Source organism: Balaenoptera physalus (genome assembly GCF_965194825.1).
Source record: "Balaenoptera physalus genome assembly, chromosome: 16".
Taxonomy (NCBI): Eukaryota; Metazoa; Chordata; class Mammalia; order Artiodactyla; family Balaenopteridae; genus Balaenoptera; species Balaenoptera physalus.
This window is the reverse complement of record NC_138898.1, coordinates 69,398,492-69,410,650: the sequence shown is the minus strand read 5'-3', so window position 1 is coordinate 69,410,650 and position 12,159 is coordinate 69,398,492. Positions and strand designations below refer to the sequence as shown.

General features: G+C 36.7%; 1 protein-coding gene across 8 annotated transcripts in view; it reads right to left on the bottom strand.

The window, feature by feature from the left end:
- CCP110 (centriolar coiled-coil protein 110) overlaps positions 1-12,158 on the bottom strand; it is a 28,639-nt gene extending 16,481 nt beyond the window's left edge. For 2 of the 8 annotated variants that reach the window (XM_082430962.1, XM_082430967.1), the window contains exons 1-6: positions 11,943-12,157; positions 10,888-10,944; positions 10,207-10,352; positions 7,688-7,843; positions 4,569-4,697; positions 253-1,903 (exon numbers count right to left, since the gene is read on the bottom strand). In XM_082430962.1, the coding sequence (XP_082287088.1) occupies positions 253-1,903; positions 4,569-4,697; positions 7,688-7,828 (1,921 nt within the window). In that variant the 5' untranslated portion in view covers positions 7,829-7,843; positions 10,207-10,352; positions 10,888-10,944; positions 11,943-12,157. Of the gene's footprint in view, positions 1-252; positions 1,904-4,568; positions 4,698-7,687; positions 7,844-10,206; positions 10,353-10,887; positions 10,945-11,942 lie in introns of all 8 variants that reach the window. The other 6 variants (XM_082430966.1, XM_082430963.1, XM_082430964.1 and 3 more) reach the window with 6 other exon arrangements.
- Position 12,159: the final 1 nt, after the last annotated feature.

The window sequence follows — 12,159 nt, the reverse complement described above, 5'->3', positions numbered from 1 at the left end:
TCCAGTCATTAACAATATTCTCTGTAATAACAAGTGGATTGTGAAAGATTCATAATTTAAATAGGAAAATCCTTTAAGAAAGCCTATCAAATGGCAGTAAACTGTAGCTAGTGATGCTCTGATAAATGAACAGATGAAGACAATTATAATTATTCTGCAATTATTATTATTCTGACAATTATTGTCAATTAAAGGTATTAAATAGAGATGCTACCTGCTTGGCAGATATTAAACACTTCGAAGCTATCTTACCTTTGGAACTACTTTCTAGTATTTTATTCTTGTTGATGTAGACAGACCCCTTAGAGTATCCTTTTTCTGGCAAATGTTGCCTTTCCTGTTCAGCTATTCCAGTTGTTATGACATAAGGCCACTTTTCTTTTTGCAAATTATCAATATCTAAATCAAGTCTCCGTTTAACTTTCTCAAAACTGTTATCCAAAAATTGTTCATTTCCACAGGACGCTGTAGGGGTGTCCATATGCTGTCCGGTATTCTGGTTTTGCATCAGTAAAGGAGATGGGTTTTTTACGTCATAAGACTTATTCAGTCCCATTTGGAAATTGCAGGAGTTTTTCTCTAACACACTGGCTGACTTGAGTCCACTCACAGTCCCAAAGTTTTGACTCACTATACACTGACTGGTGGCATATGGCTCATGCAATCTTTCCACTGCAGTACGTGTACTGTCCATTTTGTGTGGTCCTCTCCCATCAGATGTTAACTGACCTTCCATGATAGCAAGTCCATGAATAACTTTATTTTCTAATTGACTTCCTGAAGATTGACACACCTGATTTGATTTACCTAAAACCATTTCCTGTATGGCTTCAGATGTATTTTTACTGACATAAACCTTGCTTGAACAAACTCCTGCTAAATCAATTGGTAACTCTGGCACAGTTTCAGGTACATTTGTTTTTTTATCAGTTTCTTGAACAACTAAGTCTACCGCCTGTTCTTTTCCTTTAGGACTTAATTCACAAGCATTTATTGGGTTATTTATAAGTATATGACATGCTGATGATGGCCTAGAACACCTTCGATGCATTTTAGGACTTAGGCTTGGCTCTGGGCTAGGTAATTTGGCATATGAACCAGTAAGACTTTTGATAACATTATTTTCAGTAACAAAAGTGGGAATGCCTTTAAAATCAGAATCAGGCTCTAAAACAGTGGAATGGCCAGTTGGTACAGGTACGTCCACTTTAGAAAAGCTACCTAAAATGGATGTATTCATGCTGCTTGCTTGAGTGGAAGCACCTTGGAGAAGAACATTTGATTTATTAAGGCTTGGTTTGTCAGGAATAACTGAACCACAGTGCTTGCCCATCAACTGGGCCTTCTCCTTTTCACAGTCAGTCACTTTAAGAGCATCATTTTCTTTGTCTGAATAACTCTCATTAACACTCCTCTTTGCACTACTTCTCAGACTGTGTCTAGACTGCTCTCTTTCTATATATTCCTTTGACTTTTTCATCAGCTTCTGAAGACTCATTATGTAGGGATCGGGAGTAACTTCCTCCAAAAGTGATGGATCTTGTTCTTCATTTGTTGGAAAGAGACCACCAGAAATAAGTGGTTCTTGTGCAGCTGTTGAGGAGGTCTTTAGAGAAGCTTCGTTTTCTGCGTGGCTAATATTTGAACTATCACATTGCTTCAGATAATTGAATTCTTCTGAGTCCCTAGCTAAGTCTATCCCATTAGATTTAAATTGGTCCTCAGTATTCAATGGCAAAATTCCAGTTATCTTTTCAAACTTTGCTAAAGTAGAGTGTTCAGTAGGGCTTGGCAAGATATTTGGAAGTGTAGCAGGAACATTCAAGTTTCTGACTTCTGAATTAGAGTAAACTGTTTCAGTCTCCCACTGATCAAAATCACAGGCATTAGGTGCTTTTCTAACCTGAAAAAGGAAATTTAAAAATTATTATTTCCAGGAATTCCCTGGTGGTCCATTGGTTAGGATTCCGTACTTCCACTGCAGGGGGCACAGGTTCAATCCCTGCTTGGGGAACTAACCTCACATGCCGTGTGGATCAGCCAAAAAATTAATTAATTAAAAAAAATAAATTTAAGAAATAAAAAGTAATATTTCCTCACTACACAAAAAGCCTTTGATTTCATTGTTTTCTAAAGTGAAACTGAAACTGAAGATTCAGAGTTCTAATATTTGAAAACACAAATAAAAACTCAGATGACCTTTTCTATGGTATTCTATATCACATGGAGCTCAAATTACTATAAAAAGCATCTACTGGTCATCCTGGCCTATTTATTAACAGATTAAAAGAGAATTCCCTCACGGTCCAGTGGTTAAGACTCTGCACTTCCACTGCAGGGGGCGCGGGTTCAGTCCCTGGTTGGGGAACTAAGATCCTACATGCCGCCAGGTGCATCCAAAAATAAAGAAAGAAAGAAAGAAAAGGAAAAAAGTCATTTATCTAATCTGATACAAATATGAACATATGTGCATATATATACACACACATTCATATACTCATGTGCAATTTAATCTTGGAATAGAAGCATTTTCCTCAACCTTCTTCTGGTTATATGTTATTAACATCACCAACTGCTCCTCCTACGAGAACTATCATCTAGGGATAACAATGTGTAAGATAAATAGCAAGTAATTAAATTTCTTACATAGATGATTCCTCTTTAACAAGGACTAACTTGCCCAGGACACTGATTAAGCAAAAAAATAATTCAGTACCAAGACTCCTGCCTCCCATACGCTTACTCCAAATTTTAACTAAAATCCTTCTATATGATGAGACAAATTTGTGGTAAATGATAGGTCAGCCATCAAGCTTAATACTTAAAAAATAATAAAAACTTCAACTTAAAACCTGATTCATTAAGGCAAATTTCAATTTGATTAACTGGGTGATCATTTAAAACAGCAACCTGTTAATGAGTTTTTGAACAAGCAAAATAAGTTAAAAATTTAATAAAGATGAAAACAATTGTATACACAAAAGATCCAACAGAAAAAAATAAAATTACATTTTGTATCTAAATAATTCGACTTTGCAAAAGAACAAAAAGTGAACTAGGATGTTTTCTAAAGATTATACAAGCATATATGAAACTGGCAGAAATCATTATCATATTATCATATGAATACACTCCAGAATCCTGAATTTTAAAAGATTTTTAGGTTGTTTTGTATGTGTTTTTTTTCTTAGGCAATATGGCACTCTTATTTTACCTTACAAATCCCAAGACATGTAATGATTTCCAGGTACTATGCAATAAACAGTACAACAAGATCTACTTGGTCACAACCTCACAATCGAAATAAAACAAAAGGGATACATACTCACGACACACGTTCGCAGGTTTAAGTAAAATAAATTATTTCCTCAAAATAGCTAAACATTTCATATTTGTGATATTCAGCAGCCATGCTTTTTGTACATCACTAAAAAAGCCTTTGGTTAGACAATTTAAATAACAACAATAACAAAATCTATCATAGAATCATAGGTTTTACAGGTAAAACAGACCTTAGAAATCTATTTGTATTATATAAAATTTCTCTATCTGCATAATTAATTCATTACTCTATAGTTCAACATTGTACACGTTCTATTAAGCAGAGAAAGTCTTCAAACTCAACAATAAACTCATTAGTAGTATATTTGATATATTCCCTCAGTGGACCAAGAATGATATGCCATTTTTGTTCCAATAATAGGAAATATCTAATAAATAAAAAACCCATCTTTACTGTGCTACTCACTACATTTTTTAAACTCAATATGAGCAGTAATTATACTTTACAAATTAAAATCTACTACCCACAGAGAAATGAAGGTAGTAGTTAGTCGGAAATATCCTAAGGGTCATTGTACATAAATCATCTAGTATGAATTACACCCACCACAAACCCCTAAGATTATAAAAAAAATTAAAAGATGTAACCAGCAAAACAGGGTTATATAAGGCAGAAATTATTTGTTTTGTCTAATTCACTGTTTTTAGTATGAAATGATCCAGACCTTAAAACACATTGTTTATACAAATTTAAATTAAATAAAAATCATTGCAAAGGTATAGATGTGTTGTTTAAATAGTTTCAATTTGTATCTAAGATGCATCTAGGCAATTCTATTATCTAATCTAAATTGCATTTGTGTATCTAAGAGCAGAATTTTCACCAGAAAAAAAATTGGGGACAGTTATTTACTTTAGCAGAGAATGAGAATAAGGTCATTGAGTCAATAGTCTGATTAGTTCAGAGGTAAACTACAATGGCCAATTCTATCATTGTCACTGAGAATTCAATGTTTTTAGAGTCATAAGACACAGACAACAAGCAATTATACTCAGTGTATGGGTCCATTGTCTAAGTACCCTCTGATTCAAGTACTGAGCACCACTAACAAGCAAGTGAATTTTCTTTGGAGTAACTGAAATGCAATATCACAAATTATGAAGCTTCTCAAGCTTAACAGTATATTGGTAATTAACTACTAAGGCAAATTTATTTCTGAAAAATTATCATCAATGCTTAACTCATGATTTCTTAATTATAATTTAAAAGAGCTTAAATTACACACCTGAACATTTTCAAGAATCTCCTGGACACGTGTCAGTAAAGCTCTCTTCCTGTTAACCTGCTTTCTTGCTTCTACATCAAGTGCTTTCTGCTTTTCTTGTTGCATTTCCTTTCTTTTCTCGATATTAAGCTGAAAAACATCATAAATATGTAATTATTTCTCATAAATGTAAAAATATCATAAAATCAGGCAGTTTTGAACCAGAATGATTAAAAATGTGTGTAACAGGTAAAACTATCTACAGTGAAAGAAATCTGAACAGTGGTTGGGGGTGATGACTGGGATGGAGCATATGAAATTTTTCTGTGGTGATGAAAATGTTGTGTGGGTGTGAGTTATAAATGGATGAGAACTCATGGGACTGCTTTTTTTGTTTTTTTTTTTTTGGTCGCACTGTGTGGCATATGGGATCTTAGTTCCCTGACCAGGGATTGAACCCATGCCTCCTGAATTGGGAGCACGGAGTCTTAACCACTAGGCCACCAGGGAAGTCCCCAGCACTAATGGAACTTTAACACTTAAGATCTGTGCATTTTACTGTAAGTAATTATTCTCAGTTGAAAAAAAAAGTTGAAAGAAAAAAAAAACTGTTCACTTATCAAATGCTCTGAAATGAAAGATAAAATTAACCCTTTTGGCTATTGTTGAGATTTTCAGTTGGTAATGTCTTACTTCACTGGTTCAGTTAGATTCTTTAGTTTCTAATCCTCTAATCAGTATACATTTCACCTCTTTGCTACCTCAAGAAAATGTCCAAAGGTTTAATGATAGAAGAAACAGATAATGTTTTATTTGCCTACAAAATCAGAACACATATTTGGTTCCACTTCATTGTAACCTCCAATAAAAATGTAATGTACTGAAAAAATTGAAGGCTTCCAAGCATTGTATTTTTTTTAGTGGATTTAAGTCTTTATTATTAAGTCCTGGGAAGTTTAGTCACTATGTTAAGGAGTCAAGACTTATTTTAGATTTATGCAAATAGAAAACATGTCATAAAAAATTATTTCAAAGTTGCAGTATTTGACTATCAAATACAACCTAAAAACATGGATTAAGGTCCATAAGCATTAGATTTTGCTTACAAATAAGTAACTGATGAAGTCATAGACCCTAAACAACAAGGCCCAGACATTTTGGCCTATATTAAACTAATCAAGCAATATGTCATCAAGTAGCTGATAAAAATGTTTTAAAATCTTTTCTTATTTGCATGGTACCAAAGAATCATTCCACAGTTTACTTGCTAATCAAAAAGACAAAAGAAAATGTATACCTTTAGAGTCATATGGCAGTCACCACTGTAGAAGCAAGTGTTCAAACTACACATTACTAAAAGACAAACAACTACACATTATGTAACTTCAGATTTAATTTAATATGAAGTACATGGCATCATCTCCAAAGAATTCTTGCTAAAAATGTTTAACCTGACTCTAACCAAACTATTAGACTAATTTCCAGTTTATAGGAACTACAGGGACTAGAGGGCAAGTTAAATGTCACCATGAGGAAACAATCAGACAAATCCAAAATGTAAGGCATTCTGTAAGATCTCTAAAAATTCACTATCATAAAAAACAATTTTTTAAAGAAATTAAGGAACTGTTCTATATCAGAGATTAAAAAAACGTAACAAGTGAATGCTATTTGTGAACTGACTGGATCCAGACAAGAAAAAAAAACTTATAAAAAACATTTTGAGCACAAATAGAGAAATCTGAATATAAACAGAATACTGGATGCTATTAAAATTATTATTAACTTTCGTAAAGTGTGATATGATATTGGAGTTTTATGTAGGAGAGTATCCTTATTTTTAGAAACTGTATACCAAAATATTTAGGGGAGAAGTGTCATGTATCTGTAATTTTCAAATGGCTCAGCAATAAAGCAAAAAGAGTTTTAAATAAAGCAAATAACGCAATAAAGCGAAGACGGCAAAAATGTTAAAAATTGTTGAATCTAAATGGTAGATATGTGGGTAGTCACTGAACTATCCTCTCAACTTTTCTGTATGGTTGAAAATTTCATTACAAAAAGTTGGCAGAAAATATTGACCTTTTAAATCCTGCTATACAAAAAAGAAATAAATTTACAACTCGCTTTCTTTCAGTAATATAAGTTTTCTGATTTGAAATAACGTCACATACATTTATAAAATATTCAATCAGTATCAAAGGGAAACACGATGAAAAGTGTGTCTTCCCTCTCATCCGATATTCCCTCACTCCTCCCCAGAGAAAGAAGATAACAGTCTTATTTTAAAACCCAAATAGTTAGCATATATTGAGTACCTACTGTGATCTAGGTAGTGTTGTAAGCATTTTAAATGTATTAGTTTGTTTTCCTCAAAACAGCCCAATGAGGTAGGCACTATTTTTTATCCTCATTTAACAGATAAAGAAAATAGACCTGCAAGTTCACACAGCAGGTAAGTGGCAGAGCAATAATCTGAATCGAGGCCAGAAGGATCCAGAGCCAGGCTTTTAACTACTACTCTATACTGCCTCTGAGAGCATGCTATGTCCAGTGATTTACAGTAGCTTGTGAAGATCCTTCCATGCCCACACATTAAGATCTACTGTACTCATTTTAATGAGAGTCTATAAAGTGGACCAGTTAGTTAAACTAGTCCAGTACTGATGGACATTTAGGTTGTTCATCAATCTTTTGCTCTTTTAAACAATGCTCCTATAACCTTACACATACTTCTTCAGGCACATGGATGAGTATAATTGTAAGATATTCCCCAAAATGGAATTGCTGAGTCAAAGGTTATACACACTTTTAAATTCTGATAAACACTACCAAACTGCTCATCAAAAAATAAAATCAACCAATTCTCTGAGCAAAAGTGCATTTTAAGTGCCTCCTCCCCACAAGCTAAGAAACACTAGATCCTATCAGATCTCTGCCAATCAAATATGTTAAAAAAAAAAAAGCAAAAACCAAACAAACAAAAAAAACCAAACGCTAACTCATTTGCATTTCTTTACTTATGAAAAGGGTCAGGCATCTTTTTGATATTTATAAGCCAGCCTTTCTTTTGTTTTTCTGTGAACTATCTTAGTGGTTCACTATAGAAAAAAAGATTATTTAAAATCAAAAACATTTACCAGTGGAGAAAGCACAGCCACTCCATGGAAGCGAATAAGTGAGATGCTTTCAGACTGGACAGGTAGAAAGCTCTCTGTGGATAGTGATGCTTCTTGGATTCTGGCAAGAATTTTCTCACAGAACTTCTCATACTCTTCCATCTTCCCACAATCACACTACAAGAGAGAAAAAAAGCCGTTTTTAATGTGCTGACAAAAATAAATCTTAATTTATTTGGCAAATCTGTAGGGCACTGAAATATTCCTGGAATTCACAATTTCTAGAACTGGCTTTCCCAGAATTGTTTCACTGATCAGGAGCTAATTCTTGGGTATAGGAAAGCACCTCAAGACCCTGCCCAGTCAAGCCTTGCTTCATATACTAAATATTTCTGAAGATTTGTACATAATCAATCTTTAAATGTGATTAGTTTAGAAAAGTACTAAGAACTCAGCAATGAAACCTGAAAGAAAATCAGTTGTAAAACATAATATTATCTTTTCTTCAAGAGGACTTATCTACACATCACAAGGAAAACTAAATAGGACTTCCCTGGTGGCGTAGTGGTTAAGAATCCGTCTGCCAATGCAGGGGACATGGGTTCGAGCCCTGGTCCAGGAAGATCCCACATGCTGCGGAGCAACTAAGCCCGTGCGCCACAACTACTGAGCCTGCGCTCTAGAACCCGCAAGCCACAACTACTGAGCCCGCATGCCGCAACTACTGAAGCCCGCGTGCCTAGAGCCTGTGCTCTGCAACAAGAGAAGCCACCGCAATGAAAAGCCTGCGCACCGCAACGAAGGGTAGCCCCCGCTCGCCGCAGCTAGAGAAAGCCCGCACGCGGCAACGCAGCCAAAATAAATAAATAAATAAATAAAATAAAAATAAGAAATCTAAGCAGAAAAATGTGTGCAACGTTTATTAAAAAAAAAAAACCTAAATAATACAAAGGTTTTTGCTTTTGTAGCCAAAAAAAAAGACAAAAGGGCTAGTTAAATAAAAACTGGTATTTACTTTCAAAAGTTCTTTTTTCTATCATGGAGTCCAAAGTCTATTACTTGCATATCTTAAGAATATAATTTGACTCCATGATAACTGACCAAATCAGTCGGAAGTGGAAAACAGAATCTACTGGCTCTCATATTAATTCTACTTTACTGTTAAAAAGTGGAACCATCACCAAACCACTTAAAATAATCAGTCCAGTAATTTCACAATTTCTGGGAAACTGTGATGGTGGCTATGAAAATACAAGGTAAAAGGAAGGGTTAGCTACCAAATTCATTCATCTAGCAAGTGTTAAATATCTGATTGCCTGTTTCCATAGCATTATGTCTGGCATTGTTTCCTTTAAATAAACAAGGGAAAGGGAAAGTGAAAGAGATATCACTGGACACATAACCAACAACGATATGATCTGTGAAAACAGAAAAACTTATATAATAATGCTTCTTTAAGTGTTCATTCTAAAACAATTAATTAACAAAGAAAAAAACAGAGAGGGAAGGGAAAATCAATTCATGACGTGGGATATGCAAACATGAAATAAGATACAATACGATACTGCCCTAAGCCTCAGGTACTTAAAAATTTAGTACGCTAACGTATCAGGGACAAATAATGTCACAGTTAGAAATGAAGAAAAATCATATTCAAAATTATGATTAGATTATGAAAAAAGATATATTGCTACTTTTGACCAACTGGTAGTCTTATTAATAGCAAGACTTCTTCCTACCATCCCATCAATTCTAATTATTTCTACATTCATTTATGCAAACTGAGAGTTTAATTTCAAAGAAATGGTTCTCTAGAGTGTAAATGAGATTATTTTGCAAACTTATATTCATAAGACAAGCAAAAGTAAAAAACAAAACATAACACCTTACTGCATGATAACCATAGCAAGGCCTCCTTTTTTAATCTAGACTTCAACCCACATTATGATATCTTAACAATCAAAATAGGCAGAAGCTAAGATATAAGAGAAATTCAAATGACCCCATTTCTACTAAAATACTTCAAAAGATTTTTTAACACAACCCATGCATCCAGCATTACAAGAAACCAAAACAGATTACTCATACAATTAATGTAATATACTTCCAATGGACACACAAGCAAAGCACGGAAGGTCTGGGAAATTTAAGGAAATAAAGTATCTTTGTGGCAAAAGTTTTATATTTCTTTCAACAACATCATATAAAAAATATGCCTCATTGTTTCAGAAAGTTAAATTCACATCCCTTAAACGGTATATGTTTGTCATACATATTGCAGACATACAGCAATATATTATTACAGCATAACTTATAGCCTATAATAGGGTATTAAACATCCAAATACAAGTCTAATATGATGATTATGGAAATTACCAAGTGACCCTAGAGCATGACTGGATCATTCTCATCCTTTAGTCTCAGCTTGGAGGTCTCTTCTGAGGCCGTCCCTGATTATCCCAACTAAATTAACCCTGCACCCTAAATTAACCCTTCACTATCACACTACCCTGCTGTTTCCCAATTTTCATAGCACTTACCACTATCTGAAATTATCTTGTTTATTTCCTTGGTTTTTGTCTTTCTTCCTCCACCAAAATGTAAGCTCCATAAGCACAGGTACCTTCTCAGTCTTGCTCACCACTGAATCCCCATTACATAGGACAGTGTCTGTACACAATAGGCACTTCATAAAAATATTGAATAAATAAATTAGGATAATTAGCTCAAACAATAACGTCAACCAGAAAAAAGAAGACAGCAAAGAAGCTAGCAAGGAAGAATGGAATTTTGAGAATGACTTTCATAGATGACCCTATTCTCAGAGAAACTGGTACCTCTAAACTGCAAAGGCAACCATTTAAAAAGCGAGCGTCTGTATCTTATATGATCAAGCAAGAGGGCACTTCGCTTCTCACGCCACAGTTACCTCTGTCAGCAGGGTTTTATTTTAAGGGAGCCTTGACTACAAGGCCACTCCAACCACAAATCTGCTGCCCCATACTTTACCAGCAGGCATTACTGGTCCACATGAATTAATAATTTGTTGGCTGCATCAAGTGCAGACATGCCCTGTCTTCTCCATTTAGACGATGATCCTTCTCCAAATGAGGCTCTTTGCAAACCCCATAGACTCACGATTCTGCTACCTACTCCTCACCAGTGCTCTATCAGAAATGTCACTGAAGGGAATGGTAAAAGTAACACAGAACACATCTTGCCTTGTTTTCAGTTGTTAGCTGGTTGTTTACCCATCAGTCCTCCTAAAAACAAACTTCCTGTGGAGGCAATAAAGGGGAAGGTTCTTATTCAGGCACACACACTAGCTGTATGTTCTTGGCAATTCACTTACCATCTCTGTCTCAGTTTCCTCATTTGTAAAATAGGGATAATCAAGAGTATCTGTCTCAAAGAGATTCTGTGAGGATTCATTAGTATACCGTAGGATATGCAGAAAGCATCAATAAATGGGAGCGCCTTTTATTTCGAAGAGGATGATGATGATTATGATTTTTTTCACTTGTTTATGAACTCCTGGAGGGCAGCGACAGTACTTGGTTCCTGCTAAGATTCAATTTAACTTAAAAACGTGGAAAGGGGGACAACAGCTTCCTCATTTTGCTGTGCCCAGACCCCTCCCCATTAAATCACTCTCTAGGCGCCTGCCATTTGCCTAAACTGGGGGGTAGGGAACCGGGATTATAACCAGATAGAAGCAAAGGGTGGGAACCACCCAGCAGCATCATGGGTAATAAAGAGAATTTCCTTTTTTTCTTCATGCTTCTGCCCCCAGAGAATCGCAAAGGCAGAGTAAACAGCGCTCCTAGGGTCTCTGCTTGGTGGTAACTGCCGTTCAGAAATGGCCAGTGCACACCCTGGGGTCGCTCCCCTCGCCAGAAAAAAAAAACGGCCCAACCACTTTTATCAACAGGAGGTGGTTCCTCGGGTCTGGCCCGAGTTTATTTACTGGGGACCCTCTGCCCTCACCCTAGCGCCCCAAGCCCACCTCCCCCAACTCCTCTGATAAGGTTCCATCCCGAACACCCCCCAGACGGTGCCAGCATCTGAGCATCACCTCCGCGCCCGGTGCCGCCGGCCCCCGGGATATCCGCCTCCGCCCACCCGGAGCCTTTCCAGAGCCTCGAGGCCCAAGAGCCCGGCACCTTCGCTCGGGTTCCGTGCAGAGCCCGCCCTCAGATACTCAGCGCGCCCATTCCGCCCGCCCTGCGGCCTCGCAGCCGGACCCGCTGAGTCAAGGCCCCTCTCATGCACACACCTGTTCTCCCACGGCCGCGGCAGCTTTCCTCCTCTCGCTCCGGGCCTTGGCAGGAAACAAACTGCTCAATTGGTACTGACTGAGAGCAGCTCCATCCACCGCCGCCTCCTCCTCCTCCTCCCCGCCATATTACGGTGCTCAGGCGGCAACGCGGGCTCCTGGCAACCGCCGCCGCCGCCGCTGCCGCCGCCGTCCGGACTCCACCTCTTAGGGCCGG